This window comes from Hyaena hyaena, unplaced genomic scaffold (genome assembly GCF_003009895.1).
Source record: "Hyaena hyaena isolate Hyena2069 unplaced genomic scaffold, ASM300989v1 scaffold_299, whole genome shotgun sequence".
Lineage (NCBI taxonomy): Eukaryota > Metazoa > Chordata > Mammalia > Carnivora > Hyaenidae > Hyaena > Hyaena hyaena.
Window position 1 is genome coordinate 1,446,556 of NW_024080930.1, and position 21,900 is coordinate 1,468,455.

Genomic DNA, 21,900 nt, shown 5'->3' on the forward strand with positions numbered 1-21,900 from the left:
CTCTCTCTTTCTCTCTCCCTCTCAAATATAAATAAATAAACATTAAAAGAAAAAGAATCAATACGTATAATTAATTGTACTAAAAGATAAAAAAGAATAATTATGTGATATTTTCAGATGCTGAAAAAATATATGGGAAAATTTAACACCCATTTATGATAAAAATAAAAACTTAGTAAATTGGGAGTAGAAAGGATCTTATTTTTATCTGATAAAGCACAGCTACAAAGATTTTTATATTCATATCATACTTAACAGTAAAATATTAAAAGCTTTTCCCCTGAAAACAGGAATGAGATAGAAATTCTCACTATCACGACTTTTATTCAGATTTATACTAGAGATTTTGTACAATGTCATAAGGTAAGAAAAGGGAAACTAAAAGATCTACTGTGGAGAAAAACCAATGTCCATATTTGCAGGTGACAAATATGATAGCACGCATAGAAAATCCAAAGACTATAAAGAAAGGATTAGAAATAACAAATGAATTTAGCAAAGTCTCTAGGAACATGGTCAACATGTAAAAATGTCAACTGTGTTCATTCAGAGTACAAAATATGTATTTTTAAATTTTTTTTAATGTTTATTTTTGAGAGAGAGTATGAGCAAGGGAGAGGCAGAGAGGGAGACACAGAATCTGAGGCAGGCTCCAGGCTCTGAGTTGTAAGCACAGAGCTCAACACGGGGCTCAAACTCCTAAACCGCGAGATCATGACCTGAGCTGAAGTTGGATGCATAACCGACTGAGCCACCCAGGCGCCCCTGTTTTAAACGGTTGTATATAATGGTATTAAAACACATTAACCAACTAGGAGTAAACCTAAGAAAAGGTATGTAAGACCTCTACACAGAAAATCATAGAATATGATTAAGAAAAATATGGGGATCCACCACACTCATGAATTATAAGTCTCAATATTTTAAGGCAACAGTACCCCCAAAGTGATTCAGTGAGTCAATACCATCATAATCAATATCCCAACAGCCAGTCGCTAGTTTGTGAAATTTAACAAGCTACTCCTAGAATTTATATTGAAAATGCAAAAGGCTGAGGACCCTGGGTGGCTCAGTCAGTTGATCATCGACTCTTGATTTCAGCTCAGGCCATGATTCCAGGGTTGAAGGAGCGAGCTCCACATTTGGCTCCACACTGAGCATGGAGCCTGTTTGAGAGTCTCTCTCTCCCCAGCTGTCCCTCTCCCCTGCTAGGTTGTGTGCTCATGCTCTCTCTCCCTAAAAAAAATTAAAAAAAAAAAGAGGTGTGCTTGGGTGGGTCAGTCGGTTAATCTTCCAACTTTGGCTCAGGTCATGATCTCATGAGTTCGAGCCCTGCATCAGGCTCTGTGCTGACAGCTCAGAGCCTGGAGCCTGCTTCGGATTCTGTGTCTCTGGCTCTTTGCCCCTCCCATACTCACCTTCATTCTCTCTCTCTCCTTTTCTCTCAAAAATAAATACACATTTAAAAAAAGAAAATGCAAAAGGTCAATAATAATGAAATCAATCTGGGAGAACAACAAAGTTGGGGACTTATCAGAAAAACACACGGTAAATCTACAGTAATTAAGATAGTGTAGTGATAGCATCAGGATAGACAAATAGACCAGTGGGACAGAATAGAAACTCTAGAGCTGGGATGTCCAATGCAGTAGTCATTTGTCACATCTGGCAATTAAAGCTTAAATTAATTTCCTCAGTTACCCTAGCTGCATTTCATATGCTCAGTACCCATGTGTGGCTAGTGGCTGCTTCAGTGGACAACAGATATAAAACACTCCAGAAAGTTCTACTTGGATCATGCTGCTCTAGAGACCGACTCACAACATATGGAAATAAGATGTTTGACAAAGGTGTCACTGAAGATGAATAAGAAAGAACAGTCTTTTCAACAAGTCTCGGTCAGAGAATAGCCATCTTTGAAGAAGGAGTCCTGAGTCCTACCTTACTTAGTGCATGGAAATCAGGTCCTGGTGGGTTCTGTGTCTAAATGCAAGATGTTGTGGAATTTTCATGCAACAGGATAACATCCGACAGTGAAAATGAATGAGGTGTTGGGAACGGGCTAAACCTCAACACCAAGGGTGAATCTCACAAACGTTATGAGATCAGTTGGAGCCAGAAATAAAAGAGCCCATGCTGGGTATGCCCTCCATTTGTACAAAGTTCAAAAGCAGGCAGAAAGAGTCTCTGCTGTTGGATGGCAGTTACCTTGGGAGAGGAGGGTGGTAACCAGAGGCTGCCGACACTGGCTTCTGAAGTCCTGGCAAATACCGCATTTCTGGAGTGGGCTGGGGTCCACAGGGGACTGTCCAGTCTTCATCAGCACCGTTAGTGCACTTTTCTCTATGGGTGTTACTTTAAAATGTTTTTTAGGGACACCTGGGTGGCCCAGTCGGTTAAGCGTCTGACTTCGGCTCAGGTCATGATCTCACAGTTTTGGGTTCGAGCCCCGTGTCAGGCTCTGTGCTGACAGCTCAGAGCCTGGAGCCTGCTTCAGATTCTGTGTCTCCCTCTCTCTCTGACTCTCCCATGCTCATGCTCTCTCTCGTTCTCAAAAATAAATAAACATTTAAAAAAATATTTAAGAAATAAAAATAAATAAAATGTTTTTTAAAACAACTCTTGGACTGACACGAAAAGGAAAGATAATTCTTGCTGATTGATAAAAAAAATGAAGGTTCTAAAATGTTTAGATAGGCAGCAATTTTAAGTCTGAGAGTATCACTTACAGGAGATGGAGAAAGGGAGACATCACTGGCATGAGACCAATTAGTGTGTGTTGTAAAGTTGGGACTGTGTGCACCTTGCAAATGGACAGTTTTGCTTCCAGACACAAACCTTAGAGAAACGTTTGCTCACATGCACAAGGAGACATGGGGACGTGGGCAACAATGCTTTCTGCAGGATAGTTTAGGATAGGAAAAAAAAAAAAGAATATTTGAAGTAACCTGAGGCCTAACAGGGAAGTGGGTAAATAAGATGTGAGTTTTTATAGTGAAATATCAAATAGTTAAAAGGAATATATATACACAAACATAATCACAGAGCTCTAAAAATACCGAAGTGGATTGAAAAAAGCAAGTTGTGGAGTATGTATAGCCTAACATACACATGTACATTTTTAAAGTATAAAGCAGGACTGCAGATTATTCTGTGACACATGCATATGTAACCAGACTTTTCAATGGCTGCAGGATACACAGTACACTGAAGCCTCATGATAGCGGCGGCCTCAGGGGCAGGGGGTGAGGGGACCGAGAGTAAGGATGGGGACACACCGTCCCCTGGAAACTGTCACTTCATTTTCATTGTTCTGTTTCTTTCTTTATTTTTTTTTTCAAGGCTAGTATAACAAAATGTTAACATCTGTCCCTTCTAGGTGCTGGCTCACAGGGTGTTAGTTCTATTATTCCTTGTAATTTACCCTTTGTTTGACTTCTCAATAAAAAAAAATAGAGTCGAGATAATAGCACCTTTCATCGTTTAGTCTTAGGCTTATTTATTGTTTAGGTATTTTACATTCCTGTTTGTTTTAAGAAAAAAATGTATGTAAATAGAAGTATAGCTGAGATAGCTCAATTTCCTCTCTTTGTTTATGTTCGCAAAGCATACTTGTTTTGTTTAACATCCTTTGGTATCAAAATGTGGCCTCTACACAAACTCATGAGGAGTAAATCATGAGGGTTCACAGTCCTAACACAGTCTGTGTTTTAAAGATGCATTTCCTATGATAGACATCCTCTGCACCTCGATCTCCGCAAGCATCCGTTTATTTTGGAGCCAAAATATCCACAAGCAGGCGGAGAAACAAAGTCAAGAAGATTTGCTCTTTGGTGCTAACAATTTGTTGGTACATGATTGTTAAGACTAAGGTCTGAAACCACCAACGTTTGTCGGCTATCTCCAGCGTGCCTCTCTAGGGTCATTTCCACAAGACCCCCCAGAAGAACGGGAGCCTGCCTTTTCCACCACTGACACTGCTCCTGTAGGCAGTCCCGGGCAGCAGCCCACAGGTCCCGCTCGAACAGGGAGGAGGACACCCCCAAAGTCCTTCTTGACCGGAGGGGGGGACAGGCCGGCTGGCCGCCATGGTGGAGCGCGCACTGTTATACAGACATAGCACATGCTCATGGCTCTTGGTCATTGGGCGGATAGCCTGGCAGCCTTTGGAAGCGCCCCCTAGGTGACTGCTGTGACTGTGGTTGAAAAGTTGACAGGTAACTGGGGACTTAAAACAGACTAGATATTTTACGGTGAGGCCCTAAATTGCAGGCTTTTCAACATGCACAGGTGGGAGTGAGGCGGAGACCTGCGTAGCCTGCCCTCACAGGTCCACCAGGGTCTTTACGGCAGACCTCAGGTCTCTCTTCTGCACCTATTCACCCCTCACAGGCAGGCCAAGGAGGGGGTTAGGCGAAAGAAGGAACTGAGCATGCGCATTCCAAACTCTTCTGTCTGTCTAATTTGGGGGCTCACCTGCCCCCAGAATATATGTAAGCCCTCTGGTCTGCTCTCCGCTCTGCGGGAGCGCAGCGGGTGTCTTGCAGGATTAGGGATGGATGATTTAGTCTTTCTAAGTCAAGAGTCAGCTATAAGCAAGGCCTCTGCCACAGATCTGAAACTGTCTTCTCTCTAATCAACTTTATCAGTAACAAGGGCAATATTTTTAGCTGCAACTGTCTGGCCTTTCACTTTCAATTGGTTCCAAATTCAAGAAGGTAAGGGAGTTAATTGTTTCCCCCAAAACCTAAAGATAAATTAGTATAATACCCAGATGCTAACATAATCCATGTTAATAACCCAATCATTTGTATACCAATTCATTCTCATACCCATAATTATCTTGTTTGAATAGCGAACTGAGCATTGCTCAGTTACTTTTATCTTTCATAACCGTGGTTAAAAAAAATATGGGGCGCCTGGGTGGCTCAGTCAGTTGAGTGACCGATTTCGGTTTAGATTATGATCTCATGGTTCCTGGGTTCAAGCCCCATGTCGGGCTCGAGATCTATGCTGACAGCTCAGCCTGGAGCCTGCTATGTCTCCCTTTCTCTCTGCCCCTCCCCCACTCGCACTCTGTCTCTCAAGAAAATGAATAAACGTTAAAAATTTTTTAAAATAAATAAATAAATATAGTACTTTATGTCATGGCATGATTGAACTCTCATAGCTTGAGATAGACTCCATTAAAACATACATTTTGTAATCTGTTCTATTATCTACATAGGCATAAGTATATACAGAAAATGTATTTCTCCAATTTAGTCATATAACAGCAAAAAGAAAAAATGCACACACAATCAACAGCCTCCCCTGTGATTACAAAACACTGTTCTGCCCATGGCCAGCTGTATGTTCACAGAACACAGTAATTTTAAGGATGAATTCATGTTCTAATCTCTTTGGGATTCCCTTTATATTAGCGGTGGTTTACGACTGATGTTTAATGTAACTATAGCTTTCTGTTTATATTGAATAGAAGTTTCGTTTCCAAGGTGGGATTCACATTTACTCATCGAATAAAAGCTACTGTTCTACAGGAAAGATGTTAAATGTTGATTTAGAACAATGCATTTTGGGGCACCTGGGTGGCTCAGTCGGTTAAGTGTCCAACTTTGGCTCAGGTCATGATCTCACGGTTTGTGAGTTCAGGCCCCACGTCAGGCTCTGTGCTGACAGCTCGGAGCCTGGAGACTACTTGGATTCTGTGTCTCCCTCTCTCTCTGCCCCTCCCCTACTCACACCCTGTCTCTCTCTCAAATGTAAATAAACACTAAAAAAAAAAAAAAAAAAAAACAAGAACAATGCATTTTTTCAATAACAGTGATCTGAGTCTTCCAAACTATGTCTTCCCAGGTCCTGGGAAAAGGCTGGCACCAGCAAAAGATGATTCTTCTCATCCAGAATATTTAGCCTTCAACACATCACTGCATGCTGCAATTAGACACGGGAACTGGAAACTCCTCACTGGCTTCCCAGGTAGGGTGCTTGGCCTTTCCCACCAGAACATCAAGGAGAACTTTACCAAACAACTGCCTTTTGCAGGACATACCTCTGGGGCTGCTGAATGAGGAAGAATGGTGTGATCTACCGGCCTGACCACAAAAAATAATAATAATAAAAACTAAAAAAAAAAATTTGAGAATTAACTGTAGGGGGCGGTAAAAGGAAGAAATGCCAGTCTACTCTTTCATGGAAAATCAAATTTCAGAGGGGAGGGCTGTCAAGCACAGCACATGTAGCCATGAGGGAGAATCTCTGAAAGCTATGTCCTCAACCATGTGTGTAGCTGAGGGACGTGGTTGCTTCCTCTGAGCACATTCTCTAAAAGTGATAGCTTTTATTTATTTATTTTTTTAAATGTTTGTTTACTTTTGAGAGCGAAAGAGACAGAGTGTGAGCAGGGTAGGGACAGAGAGAGAGGGAGACACAGAATCTGAAGCAGGCTCCAGGCTCTGAGCTAGCTGTCAGCACAGAGCCTGACACGGGGCTCGAACCTGAAAACCTCGAGAGGAGCCAAAGTCAGCACTTAACCAACTGAGCCACCCAGGTGCCCCAGAAGTGACCTCTTTTAAATACTTTTAAAATATGTGGTGTGATGGCAAAGCCCGTCACACTCAATTAGGCAATGTTTATAACGATGACCTTGTGGGCATTTTCAGTAAGACAACTCTTCTTTGTTTGGTACCATTCCATGTATTGCAAGATGTCTTAGCTTCCCTGATAGCAGGGAAGCTGATAGCAGCTTCCCTAGGTCTCTATGACAACTAAACCCCCCACCCACCCACACCCACATCTTCCCTTCCCCCACCCCTACACAGGCATACGCACTCACACACATTCCCAGATGCCCCTATCGTGAAGCAGTGAACCAAGAGTTAGAGTGTGAGAATGATATTGATACAGCATCAAGGGCCACACCTTTTTATGTGGCCATGTCCACAACCCTTGCAATTAGAACCTGCCTACGATGCCTCTTCCGCAATAAACTATCTTATTTCTTTGCCAGGCTGTGGCTGTTGGTTTCCTCCGCCATCTCCATACAACGCTTCTGTGATACCCTCATCAGACCCACCGACCAAGACCCTCTGGCTCTTTGATATTGATCAGGACCCAGAGGAAAGACATGACCTGTCAAGAGACTATCCCCATATCGTCAAGCAGCTCCTTTCCCGCCTGCAATTCTACCACAAACACTCAGTGCCCGTGTACTTCCCGGCACAGGACCCCCGCTGTGACCCCAAGGGCACTGGGGCCTGGGGCCCGTGGGTGTAGGACTTCGGGCAGCCTGGGCGAGCCAGACCGCCTTTTCTGTCACAAGTGAGACTCCAGGCCTTTACTCCTGTATCTCGTGTCTCGTTTGCTCTCCCAGCCTGGGTTCTCCTGGCCCCTCTCCTGTCCCTTAGCCACACTGAGGAATCTCATTCCAAACCCAGGGCTTGGAAGAAGCTGGTAAACCTGGAACACTCCTGTTGTTGGCAGGGCTGTGTGTCTAGAGGAGAGGGGGGCTGAGTTCAGCCCCATTTTCCTGAGCTGTGGGACAGCTGGGAACTTGACGTGAAATAGGAAGTTCTCGTGGAGTCCTAGAGGCTGGAGCAGCTGGTTCTTTTTGCCTCACAAGTCAGATGTTACATTTCCCCCTGCCAATAGCTGGGTTTTATTGGAGTGCCTCATGTTTCTTGTAACAAATGTGGGGAGCAGACAGTTTTTAATGGTCCTGTTGGCCAGGGGATCTCCCAGTCTGCGAGATATCATGTTCAGGCATTCCGTGTGAATAAGCCCCCTTGGCTCACCCCTCACTCACTCACCCCGTCACTCATCTCGTCGTGGAGCATAAGGCCCATTTCATAGTTACGGTCAGCATGGCAATATGCCTGCTTCTTGGTTTGGGTTATTACAGTAAAGAAATGTGTTTTTATCCCCGGTTTTCTTTCTTTTTTTTTTTCTAGCCACTACTCATTTTGTCTAGACTTCCTGCTACCCCCTCTCCCCCGTGGTTCTTTTCCTAACCTCCTTTTGACTCAGGCATCCTGTGCCTGGAAAGGCTGCTTCACCTCTCCACGCTGAGCACCGCTGGTTTGGGGAACTGTGCTGGGCCCTGGCTGCCTTTCGCCTCTACTGCCGGAGCTGGAGCCCTGCCCAGAGAAGGTGGTCACGTCTGGCTCTGCAGGCATGCTCATGGTGGACACGCAGGGGCCGGGTGGGCGATGCGTGTCTCTGTGTCATCTGTTTGCTGAAGGCTGTTCCCGGTTGCATGGAATTTATTATGATTGTGGCTGTGTCTCATAATATACTAAGAATTGCATGCTATCCCCTAGTTAGGAGGAGAAACCCCAGGAAACAAGAATTTTCTCCCGGGATGATGGAAGTGGACAGTTTGAAAGGGAAAGGGCTGGCATCTGAGACCCTGGGCCTCAGTAAAGCGAAGGAGGGCATGTCCACCTTTCCCTTATTCTCAGTTTTACTGCTTGTATTGAGGTTCTGGGTATTGGGAAACAGGATGCAGTTTTACCTGCCAGCCCTTTCTCAGTCCCACTGATGTGCTACTAATTGTGGATCAGTCCAGACGCCCTCTGAAGAATGTCAGACTCCGAGAAATATGTGTAAAGACTCTACCCTTTTTCCCATTCACGGCACTGGTTTGTTCACTGATGTCCCCACTGCCTGGACCGGTGCCTGTTACATAGAAGGTGGTCAGTACTTTTTTTTTTTTTGTAATTGAATGAACGGACAGTTGAAGAAATGAGAAGGTAGCACAACATTCGAATCCAGTGAGCCAAATGCAGGGCTAAATTAAATATCCTCCAGTTGTTGCTTTTCTGTTCTCAAGCTATACCCCCTGGGGTAGGAGTATAATCTGCGTACCTGGACAGTCATAAGATGCTCCAAAGTGAAGCCATAATACCCTCTCCAGGAGAGAAACAGGGAAACATGCCTGCTGAGGGTACTCTTTGAGCAATAACCCTCAGTTCTTTTCTTCATAGGACACTAGAAACTAAAACCAGCAAATAATATGCTATAGGTCCTTGTATAGCCAGCCTTCGATTCAGTAGCAATATTTTCGGGTCACTGCTAATTTATATTTTATTAAAATAAGATGATTGGAAGGAAATGGTGCTAGAACTAAAGACACCTGTTACCAACCTTTACCCCACGCCCGGGTTGGCAAACAGCTGGCCAAAATGTCATCACCTACCACTCCCTCACCTGTGGCAGATACTATAAACTAACTGAGCCCATGTGTTCCTCTGGATCCTTCTAATCCCAGTGTCTATTAATACCATAAGATGAGAGGCCATCACTACGACACCCATTCACCCTCCCCACTGTGCTCCCAAGGCTGTCCCCGGTTCCAGTCCCTTAATAGTCAGGTACAACATGATGTTCTGTACTCAGTGGATTTACAAGGAGTTGTGAAAACTAGTTGTTGTAAAACTTTTATTTAAGGTCTTATTTTATCCATTATAGAATGTATCTCATTAGGTTTCTTTATTCTGTAGAAGAATACGATCAGATTCACACTGATGATGTTTCTTTCCAGATTTGTTTATGTTTAAAGAAAAGTTTTATTAATTTGTTTTTCTTTGTTACTACTGAGTGTTCCAGATCTGGGGAACAAAACATTTTTTTATCCTTTAAAATGTGTCAGCCGTGAATAAGGAGTTTCCTTCTGGGTGATGAAAGAGTTCTGAACTGGATAGTGGTGATGTTTACACAGCACACCTCTCAATCATATGGCTTAAAATGGTTAAAATGGTAACTTTTATGTGTCTTTTATGACAGATTTTTAACACGTTGGCCAATTTTGTGGTATGTAAATTACATCTCAATAAAGAAACATAGCAAAAATAACAGAACTGAAACCCAGGCGTCAGTCATTGCCCCAAGAGTGCAGACTGTAAAATAAGTTATTAGAGGGAGGTTGAGAGGGTAGGGGTGAATGTAAAGTGATAATAAGAGGGTGTATTTTTTCTCTGTTGCTGTATAACAAATTACCCCAAAATTTAGCAGCTTTAAACAATAAACATTTATTACTTAACACACTTTATGGGGGTCAGGACTCTGGGAGTGGCTTAGCCGGGTGGTTCTGGCTCAGGGCCCCTCCTGAGATCCTAGTCAAGCTGCTGGCCAGGGCTGCACTCATCTGAAGGCTTGCCTGGGGCCAGAGGGTACACTTCCAAGGTGACTCACTGACAAGGCTCTTGGTTGGAGACCTCAGTTCCCTGCCCTGTAGGCTTCTCCACAGAGTGCTTGAATATCCTCACACACAGCAGCCAACCTCCAGCAGAGCAAATAATCTGGAGAGAGAGCAAGAGGAAGCTACAGTGCCTTAATTACCTGGTACAATATCAATTCAACCTTTTTTCACTTCCTTAAAAATGAGTCACTAAGTCCAAATGAGTCACTAAGTCCAGCCTTTACACAAGAGAAGGAGAGTTAGGTCCTGCCTTTTGAAGGAAGTGTCAGATTTGTGGACATATTTGATACCAGCATGGACAACAGGAGAATGGGGAAATGTAGCCTCCTGGGGAACAGACTGTCTGGTCCGAATTTTGCTATTTGAAGACAAATGGTGGAAAAAACATCCAATTTTGCTAGTTAGTGGTTAGAATGACCATGAACTAATCATTTAGCTCTCTCTGTACCTGATTTTTTTTTTTTTTTTTACTAGTGATCGGTTGAACTGAGTCATCCCTAACACCTTAGACCCTTGTGTCGAGAACAATGCCAGACACATAGTATAAAATAAATGGTGGTGGACTGACTCTTCACTGACTGAATCCAGTGCAAGAGTGTAAGATAAAACTGTGCTAAAAATAGCCAGAGACTGTGCTCCGTATTGAAAACGCAATTATTTCCTGAAACGATGACTTTAAACACTAATTTTTTGAATGCTTACTATATTTCAAGCATTGTATGAGGTCCTTTAAAAGTTTAAATTATCTTGGGGCACCCAGGTGGCTCAGTTGGTTAAGTGTCCAGCTTTTGATCTGAGCTAAGTCTTGATGTCACTGTCCTGGGTTTAAGGCCCCCAGTAGGATCTGCACTGGGCATGAAGCCTACTTAAAATTAAAACAAATTTTTTTTAATTAAAAAAAATGGGGGCCTAGGTGGCTCAGTCAGTTGAGCGTCTGACTTCAGCTCAGGTCATGATCTCATGGATCGTGGGTTCAAGCCCCAAGTCAGGCTCTGTGCTTAGAGCTCAGCTTCAGATTCTGAGTCTCCCTCTTTTTCTCTCTGCCCCTCCCCCACTCACGCTCTGTCTCTGTCCCTCAAAAATAAACATTAAAATATTACAAAAAAAGAATTATCTTGTTGTCCAAGATAAATAAAAGCAATTTTCTTCTTAAAATTTTCAAAAATTAAGTAAATAAGATTAATATAATTTTAAACCTAACCAGAGGTAATGTTTATTAAATCTGCTCAATCATTTTTTTAATGTTTATTTATTTTTGAGAGAGAGAGACAGAATTCAAACAGAGGAAGGGTAGAGAAAGGGGGAGACACAGAAACCAAACCAGGCTCTAGGCTCTGAGCTGTCAGCACAGAGCTGAATTGGGGTTGGAACTCGCAAACCATGAGATCCTGACCTGAGCCACCTAGGCACCCCTAAAATCTGTTCAGTCTTAATTATAAAAAGCATACTTGGTTTTCACTCTTTGTTTAAAAAATATCCAATTTTTATCCAAACATATAGTTACTTAAATCAAGAAAATGAAAAGAATTATTGTGTCTTTTAAAAACCACACCAGGGGGGTACCTGGGTGGCTTAGACAGTTAAGCATCCAACCTCAGCTCAGGGCACGGTCTCATGATTCATGGGTTCCAGTCCCACATCCAGCTCTGTGCTGACAGCTCAGAGCCTAAAGCCTGCTTCAGATTCTGTGTGTATCTCTCTCTGCCCGTCCCCTACTCATACTCTGTCTTTCTGTCTCAAAAAATAAATAAATGTTAAAAAATAATAATAAATAAAAGTAAATAAAAAGCACACCAGAGAAATAACCCAAGTGTCAATCAACAAACAAATGGATAAAGAAAATATCCTATATCCACATAATGGAATATTATTCAGTCATAAAAAGGAATGGAGTTCGGATATATGCTACAACATGGATGAACCTTGAAAATATGCTAAGAAACCAGACACAAAAGGGTAGCTATTGTGTGATTCCGCTTACATGAAATACCAAGAATAGTCAAATTATTAGAGACAAAAAGTAGATTAACAGTTACCAGAGGCTGAGAGGAAGGAATAGTGGCAGCTATTAGTCAATGAATAGAGTTTCTTTCAGGGTGATGTACAAGTTTTAAAAATAGTGGTGATGATTGCCCAACAGTGTGAAGGTAATTAATACCATTAAATTGTACATTTAAAATTGTTTGAAATGGCAAATTGTATGTGTGTGTATATATATATGTATATATACATATATATATATACACACATTGTATATATGTATACAATACATATATTGTATATATGTACACTATATACATATATATACACACATCAGAGAGAGAGAGAATGGAGAGATGGGGTCTAGATCCTTCCACCTACTTTAACCAAAATAACTGCACTTTTAGTTCTTTTACAGATTAAACTTCCATGTACGACAAAACTAACTGATGGTAATAGAAGTCAACAAAATTATTTCCTTGTAGGGGAGGAACATACACTGGGAAAGGGCATGATGAAACCTTTTGGGGTTCAGAAAATACTCTATATCCTGGTCTGGATGATCGTTACATGGGTGTATCTATAAAAATTCACTAAGAAGTATACTCAAGTTTTGTACTTTATAGTTTATATGTTACACCTAACAAACAAAAAACACCTGCCCTTACAGTACATACTTATCTCATATGTTACAACCCAAATGGGCTTGGAAACATCAAGCAATTATAAACAAGACATGTTAAATGCTGCAATGACATTCACTATTTGAAGGAGCCTTTTTGTAATTCCTTTCGTAAACACAAATTTAGAGTTTTGTTTTTACGAAACCTGAATGCATCGATTTGGGGGTCCTAAGTTGAGATTTTGCTACCTTGGCCTTCCTGAAGGATTCACACCCACCTGTTGGTGCTGGGGGAGAGGTGCAAAGGCGAGGAAATGATAGGAATGAGATTGCAGGGATGGCCTCTGCCCCAAGTGGCTTACCATCCAATTCTGTACTACCAAGTTCTTTCCAACTAAACAGTTTTTAAGAACATTCCAGACAATGCTAAACATATTGAAGTAATTATTATCCTTCCCAGTCACTACTTAAACTTAAAAATCTAATTTTTTTTGTCTAAGTGGAAAATAGCTACAGCAAATGCAGACTAGTGCGTTTTTAGGCTGTCCAATGACCAGCCTGCTCACCCGGACATCCTTACCGATGGCCGAGAGTAGGTAGGTTTGAACGGCCGTCGAGGTGCCTTCCACATCTCTTTCACCTTTGCTCGGTTGCCATGGGAGCCACCCACCAGAGAGCAGGAAGCAGAGCAGTGGTGATTTATTCTGCCGTGGGCCTGACTTCAGGGCTTTGTGACCATCAGGAAACTGGAAGGGCAATGTAGTTCTCAAACTAATTCGCCCAAGTAACAAATCATTGAGCTTAAGATATTTCATTGAATAATGCTTATCATTTGTCTGACAATAAAGACATATATCACTGTAACCATTTTGGAAAATACAGAAGACACATAAAGAAAATTAACCCATAAAGCAGCCCACAGATAGCTATCATTAACCTTTTATACCCCTTTAAGAGAGTAATTAGGTGGCCCACCTCGTAGATTGGTTTTTAAATCCCACTGTGCCCAGCTGAGCCCTCACTGCAGATTCAAGATGGTAGGTAAATAAAATATCACCTCTTTTGGAACCCTTCATTTTAATCCCATTAATGAGCTATAGATCTTCCCAGAGTTTTCACTCCAAAGGGACATGAATTCACACACACACACACACACACACACACACACACACACACAATCTCATTTTCTCTCTCTGCACCCCATCTTCTCCACGGGCCTCAAGAGGTGAGGGCCTCCAGGCACGCCGATGTTGAGCAACCCATCAAACCAGCAAGGAGGCACCTGCTTTGTAATTTTTGCTTTGTATCTATACACCCATGAAAGCAGTGAGAGCTTTCTGAATAAGCTATTCTTAAAATTAAAGCCTTTGATTAGAGGATCCTCTGAATCTGTTAGAGAAATAGCTGGTTTGTTTGAAAAGGATTACTTGTTTGGACTTCACAAGAGTAAGCTGGTTTTTCTTGGTTCTTACGCTAAAGCTTAAATGAAAGTGTTTGGGCCTCATACATACAGGGAGTGGAAATATGTGGCTCCCACATCCAGGACTTCAGGACAAGGAGACCGGCCTGTCTCTCCCTGGGACCCACATGTGTCCTGTCACTGAGGTCCACCTACTCCTTTCCCCCCGAAGGCGGCTTCAGCCAGGCCAAGAGGGCACCCCAGCACTTCCCAAAGCTCCTCAAGGCCCCACCCAAGACTCTCGAACTCACATAGGGAGTTCTAACATGGTGCTGCTTCTTCCGTGTACCCTCTTTTCTAAAAGAAGTAGTATAAAGTGATGCTTTTTTGTGACTACGGTAAAGAGAAAACTAGTGTTCTTGGCAATCACAAAAATACATACACGATGAATACAAATTGCTCTTAAACCTGAGCCTGGAACTCTCTCTGGCCTGGAAGGAAAGAACTGAAGAGCGAATAACTTCTTCACTACGTGATTCATGTCATCAGTGCCACGTCTGTGACTTGGTGACATTGGCGTAGAGAGAAGGAATCTCCCTGAGGACAGGCATGCACATCTTCAGCGTGTGCCCAGGCCCAGCAGGGGTGCTGAGTGCCACTCCACAGTGACTGGTAACTTCCTGAGGTGCTCCTGTCCCCTCCATCTGCCTTTTCCTCCAAGAAGGATCACAGCTGCGGTTTGCTTCTAACAGTTTGTTTTGCTCGTGTGCCTGGAGACCCCGAAGCAAGAGAAGCATTCTAAATGAGTTAATGTATAAACACAAAATGAAACCAACATACACATCCTCTACAAGACAGGAGAAAAGTCACAGAGGATCCAGCAAAGGAAGAAGCCAAGAAAGTCAATAAATAAGTTGTTTGAACTTGTTTCACACATGAAACAAGTTTCATACAGACATGAAATATTAGGAAGAAATAAACATTGAGAAGAGGGGAAAAGAGAAACAACACAGAAGTTCCTTGAGCCTGGAGCACCTTGGTAGCTCAGTCAGTTGAGCGTCTGACTCAGGCTAAGGTCATGATCTTGTGGTCCTTGAGTTCAAGTCCTGCATGGGGCTCTGTGCTGACAGCTCAGCGCCTGAAACCTGCTTTGGATTTTGTGTCTCCCTCTCTCTCTGCTCCTCTCCTGCTCACTCCCTGTCTCTCTCTCCTTCAAAAATAAATAAACATTTTTTTTAAATTAAAAAAAAAAAGTTCCTTGAGCCTTAATTTCCAGGACTGTAACCTCTGGCATCTAGTCACAAAGCCTGGGAGGGAGACTCAGTGTCACAAATGCCTAGAAATGCCTGCTCTGCCCCACCAGCCAGCTCACATCCCCTAGGTGCCCACGTGGCATCATCTGGCCCAAAGTCACACAGCCTCTTTGGATACTGTAATTTAGCCCACAAAGTATGCCATATTTTCCCAATTGTAGTGGCAAGGCAAGGCAAGGAATTAACCTTTATTGAGAACATTCTATCCAACAGACACATTTGACTTCTGTAGTGGCTATCAAACGCCTCACAATAAAACCTAATCCTTAGGTGAAGGTTTTTCCAATTTAAAAATTACCTTGTGTGAAAGTCGTATAGCCAGTAGATTTGGGATTAGGAGCCCAGATTGCTCTTAAAAAGCCCCTGCTGTCTACTATGCTCTCTGGCAACCTCCAATCCTGCCTGCCTTCCCTTTCCTTTGTCCTGTACCTTTAAGGACAGAGGACCAGTTGTAGGGAGTCCTGTTGGTACAGCTCAGGACTCCGGAGCCTTGGCCAGTGATATTCACAGCCGCTTAAGAACTTCAGGCTGGCAGGGGGCTTGGGATGAGTGGAGGGCAGGGAAGCCAGTGAGGAGGCCAGTGCAACAATTGAGCCAAGAATTAACCGCAGCTACAGAGGTATGAAAGTATGGGGATAAAAAATTAATCGGAGGCTTAGAAAATAAAACACACTTGAAAGGAGCTTATGGAAAGGAAGCTCCAGGAAACAGCCTGGAGAGGAAGTTTATGAATGTTTTTCATACATTTTATAGGAAAGTCACATTTCCACCTGAGGTCACGGAGGCTGGTGACCATGGTCCCAGTGAACGCACAGAGGATACCCACAGCACCGTGCTGATGCGAGGAGGGGAGGCGAGGTTGACAGGTTAGTTCTTGAAGCTCGCTGCAGATCCCGATGGATGGAAAACAGAACCTAATGTTCTATCTTGTTCTATGACCAGCCAGCATCAAACAGTCTTTAATCTTTAGTTACAATCAGTTCCCGTCTTGCTGAACTCTCGAGGTGGTCTCTACCAGCAACACCGACTACTCGTTTTTACATAACCAATAGGACCTCATTCCCCTTCTGTGTTTAAGGCTCTAAGATGAAGAGTAAAAACTGAGATACACTGGTATCTCTTAAAGTTCCATTTGTAATGATTTCTCTCTGGGGTTGGGATGAAAGAAAATGATGTAGAGGCTCTGAGGAATATTGCCTTATGAGCGTCTCTCTTTGAAGAACAAATAATGACTAGATTAAAATACAGTACTATATTTTGGTTTAAAATGTTGTAAGTTAGGGGCGCCTGGGTGGCTCAGTCAGTTAAGCCTCTGACTTTGGCTCAGGTCATCATCTCGCAGTTTGTGAGTTTGAGGCCCACATCAGGCTCTGTGCTGACAGCTCGGAGCCTGGAGACTGTTTCACATTCTCTCTCTCTTTCTCTCTCTCTCTCTCTCTCTCTCTCTCTCTCTCTCTCTGCTCCTCCCTTTCTTGTGCTCTGTTTCTCTCCCAAAAATAAAGATCAAAAAAATTTTTTTAATAAAATGTTATGAATTACAGAGCTCTGTATTGGTGAACAGGATCTAGGCTTTTCCTTGGCTTCTCCTGGTTTGAGAAATGCTTTGATTTTTGTAGTTACCTAAACATTGTTGCTTTAAGTAACAAGTTATGTGGCTGAGCCATAAGTAATTATGCCCACAGCTCCTCTTACCAGTTACTGGTTAGAAGGGTAAATGTCAGCAAGGGAGAATTCTCTGCTTCTCACACAAGTCTGGGGTGTCTGGTCTGGTGCTGCACGAAGTCTGGGCCACTGCAGGGCGCCTGCTGGGCTTCAGGCTAAGCCACCCCAGTGAGTTCCCTCCCCTGTCCCCGCTGCAAGTCCATCTGGTCCCCAAGGGGAGCCATGCCAGGGGGTAGCTACTCCTTCCCCAGCAGGGGAGAAACAGCCTGTCTTTGCACAGGGATGGCGGAACGGAGACATAAGAAGGTGGTGCCATTAATCCCTCCCCTTTTTTACATGTAACCTTCAATAAATAGAACTTGCCCTTATTTTCACCAGCCCTTGTTATCATTCAACTGGCTTGACAGACTTTAACACGCTATATTATGTTGTGTTTCTTTCGGAACCAGGAGATTGGACTTTTCCATATTTTTATTGGCCCCTATGGCTTTTTTTTGAGTGTCCTGATCACCGTCCTTCCTCCCCAGTCCCACTGGTTCAGCCTAGAGGGAGCGGGAGGGCGGGGCAGGGAAAGCCAGCACGAGTTCGCACCCCAGCCGCACTGCCTCCCGCAGGTGGTGATTCATATTGCTCAGCTGTGTCGGCTCGATGCTCCGTCTTTGGAAATGTGTCAGGAGGCAGGGAAAATGAAAGAAGAGGAGAGAGAATGGGCAAGATCCTTTTCCTTTCTTACGGACAGTCAAACGGAGACTTGTGAGAAACGCAAAGAATGGGTGATCCTTCAAAGTGATGTTCCTTTAATAGTGGAATCGGGGTACCGTGGTGGGGTGCGGGGTAGCGAGGGAAGGCCCCTGGAAGCCACCCCAGGACTCTCCTGTGATCCCAGACTCAGCAAGCCTGGCCCAACCTGCTGCGCCTTTGGCAAAACGAAAGCCCTTCAGGTCAAGGACTCATCCTGAGCGTCTGTGCAACAACCACTTGGTTCTTCCCAAGCCTTCCCCTTGGGTTGATCCCACCCAACCCCACACATGAGAGAAATTCTGAGGACCACCTGTCTGTCCCCCATGACAGTGCTGTCGCACCTTCAGGCTCTTCTACATGGACTGACCCACCTGAGTGGGGTTCCTGAAACCCCTTTACCCCTGAGTGAGACTGGGGGTGGGGGTGGGGTGGTCAGTGAGCTTCCTCTGTGCAAACAACTTAAAACTGAAAACTTTGACTCCACTTGTAGCCTTTTCGTTTAGTGTGAATCATCCTGAGGCTTTCATCTGACTTTCTGCACTTCTTTCAGCTCTTTCAATCTGCCAGCCCTCTGGTGATTTGGGCCTTAACACAGGCTTGTCCCTTCGCGTAGTTCCTTTCTGCTTTTTTCTGGACTAGCTCCTTCTTCGGGTCTAAACATCACGGCTCCCTTCCCTTGGGAAGCTTTCCAGCCCAGCTGAACCGGAATGTTTTCCTATGACAGTGGACATCACACTGAGTTGTTATTCGTGTGTACACTTCTGTCTCCCCACCAGGCGGAAGTCCCGTGTCTGTGTGTTTGATGAATGTTTTTGTCTTCGTAGAGCCTAGCTTGACACTTAGACACTAGTAGTTGAATGAATGTTCCTTTCATTGAATTCATAGGACTCAACCATCTTTTTTTAGGATGGCATTCTCATCCCCGGTTTTGAAGTCGGGCTCTTGTTCCGTACCCACAGCCCTGGTTTCCACCCTACCTGCAGACCCTGGTTCCCCGGCCCGATGGTAGCCCCACCCTGCTGGCTGCTCTGGGGAAATGTGTGTCTGGAATGTTGGCTATCTTCAAAGGCTTTGTCTGTATCAGCTGGAAGGACGTCAGCGCCTTCCTCAAATCAGGGTGAACATTACGCTATCCAGACTCCTCAGGCAGGTTTTGTTTATCCTGGGATCTCCTCCAAGATACCAGCTGATGGCTTCAAACACTTTTATGGTCTCAGATTTGGACAGACTCGGATTTTCCTCCTTCATCTTCCAATCCTGCCCTAAGATTTTCCTCCCTTCGTTTGCTCAAGCTGTATTACAAATGCTCTGCCATGTGTGACTTTGCCTGCAGAAAACTGGCTTCACAGCTTACACTCCATGCTGAGATTAGCCTTGCAAATGCCGAAGGCTAGCTGGAAAGGGCAGATGGCATGTTTCCTGATGCTCTTTTGTTATCGATCCATATTTACTCAGGCTTTCCTCCTTCCACAGAGTGGGGGGCAGGGAGTGGTGGTTTCTTTCGGTGTAGAGACAGTGGAAGTAAACCAGTTATTTCCTTAAGGAAAGTGGAGTTGAACAAGTTTTTAAAGGCAAGGATTGGGAACAGTAGAGGTATAAGCTTGGTCACCTGGGTGCAGACTCGGATAGCATGAATCTTGGTGAAAAGTGTAAGGCACAAATGTATTTGAGACCACACACATTCACATTTGTGGAGCACCTCCTATCTATGCCAACATCTGGCCCGGAGGGTAACAAAGATCAATAAGGCGTGGTCTTTACATTCAAGGAGCCCACAGTTAGTTAAGGCTGTAGTGCCAAGTAGATCTGGGAAACCGTGACAGAGCAGACCCATTTGGGTTACACGTATGTCCCTTGACCTGCCTGTAGCAGTGGAAGGTAGAGAGTTGTTTTTTTAAAAAGTCAAACTCCTCAGGTACAGGATCACAGGTGTCTTCCACGGTCATGAAGACTGTTGGGAGATCTGATATTTTCCTCTCATCTGCACTCAGAATTCAGAGAAACCACCTCTACAAAATCCCCCTTGCCCCGTGCGTTATTTATTGCTGTGTAACAAATGATCACACAATTACATCTGGAGGCAAAAAATACTATCTCCTCTAGTTTCTAAGGGTCAGGAATCAGAGTCCATCTGCTGAGTGGCTCTGACTAGAGGCTCTAGTGGGGTGGTCATTGCAGCTGAAGGCTTGATTTGGAGGAGGGTGAGCAGGATTCAAGAGAGCATGGGTACCCACGATGGAAACCACAACCATTCATAACTAATCTCTCAAAAATGATACCCATTACGTCTGCCATATACTATTTGTTAGAAGCCAGGCCCTAAATCCAGTCCACATTAGGGGATGAGGTTCATCAATGGTGTGGATACCAGGGGGCGGCAATCCCTGGGCACCATCTCTGGCTGCCCACTGTGTCCCTCCACCCAGTCCCATTCTCCTCCCTATCTCCCTGCTTCCTTCCCAGTTCAGGATGCGCTTATGGAAAGTACTGGTGATTGCGTCCTTCTTTCTTCTGTGCCACCAAGACTGGGGAATGGTGTTCGAACAGGACGTTAGGTTGAATATTCTGCTTGTACTGGACCCAAAAGGACTTGTGCTGGCGGAGCCTCATCTAATAGAGGCCAAGGACAGGGTGGGAGGCAGTAGGTGTAGGAAAAGATCATTTCTGGAAGTGTTTGGCTTGGGAGAGGACCCATTTCGCAAGTTATGACTTGAAGCTCCAGGCTGTCCCTTGGTGCTGCTGAGTAGTCTGCCATCTCATAAAGATGCTTCTAGTCCTGCTGAAGGCATGGGATTGAAGAGCTGTCTTGCCAAAGAGGACAGTTTCTGTGCCATCTCAGGGTTGAGCCTCACCCATTTTACGACAGAGGCCAGAATGGTCTGGGACCTCCCTTACCTTCTCTCTTAGACCCTTCCGATCCTTTCCTGGCTCTGCGACTCAGCATCGTCCTCCTCAGCCCTGACCTGCCTTGTCTCCTGTGAGCTCTCCACTGGCTCCAATCAGTCCTTGCCTCTTCATCTTAGCTGAGAAGCACTTAAGGTACAACTTCTTCCTGGGGAAGCAAAAGTTGTTACAACACAGAGGTGACTGGGGAATTTAGCACTCATAAAATGTGTCCATATGCAGGTACCTCGATCCTAATTAAAGGAGTCTCCTTCCTAGCCAGCCATGCTCCAGCTGTTTCCAATGGTGTGCACATGCAGAAATAAGATGCAAATCAAATGCACTTTCAGAAAGTAGGCAGTGACATTGGAGAATCACTCGCTCGTGGGTAAACCTAACAAAGAAGGATCTGGCAGAGGAACTAGAGCAGTTAGCAGAGGAGAGAAAATTGACAAGGAAACTGACACATCAGGCTCTTCAAAGGAAGGTGATTTGAATATCAAAGGTGGAAGAGGGGCCCTCAGGAACCTGATGAAACTCTTGAATATTTTTTTGCAAAATTATTCCTCTTTCTCTTCCTGTCCTTGAATGTAAAATGAAGGAAGACATACTGTGCTGTCTTATAATTTTATCAAACAGCTAATGCCCCAAAAATGAACTCCTTCTTTTTTCATTCTAAGAATTAGTGTACAGTCAGACAACATCCATTTTATGAAAGAGGCAGAATACATTTTTGTGACGTTTTTGTTTTGTTTGAAGATAAAGTTCCAATAGAACCCCACTATTTACTACGATAGCTGAGATGAAGTTGATGGGGCTGCGATGTGAGGCTGAAGGCAGGTTCAAGGAAGGAGAAAGAATGTTTTCAGCAGAGGCAAGAGCTAACAGGATGTGCGATGGCACTTTTCCTGCTGCCGCAGGTGTTGGCTACAGCTTCAAAGGTGAAGTCAGTGGGTGATAAGGACCCCCATATCCCAAAAGGAGATGCTAAAGAAATCCCACAGGACTCGCTAAGGAAAGACTAGAGGTTCAGGAAAGAGCACCTTAAAGGGAATTCGTAAGAGGAGCAAGCTTTGCTTTTTCCTCCGTCCCCACGGGAAAG

At 44.0% G+C, this 21,900-nt stretch overlaps 1 protein-coding gene across 2 annotated transcripts in view; it reads left to right on the forward strand.

The window, feature by feature from the left end:
* Positions 1 to 9,859, forward strand: part of ARSB (arylsulfatase B) — a 163,613-nt gene extending 153,754 nt beyond the window's left edge. The window contains exons 7-8 of one of the 2 annotated variants that reach the window (XM_039247455.1): positions 5,857 to 5,979; positions 7,010 to 9,859. In XM_039247455.1, coding sequence (XP_039103386.1) covers positions 5,857 to 5,979; positions 7,010 to 7,275 — 389 coding nt within the window. In that variant the 3' untranslated portion in view covers positions 7,276 to 9,859. Of the gene's footprint in view, positions 1 to 5,856; positions 5,980 to 6,821; positions 6,987 to 7,009 lie in introns of those variants that run through there. The other variant, XM_039247456.1, reaches the window with a different exon arrangement.
* The last annotated feature ends 12,041 nt before the right edge of the window (positions 9,860 to 21,900 follow it).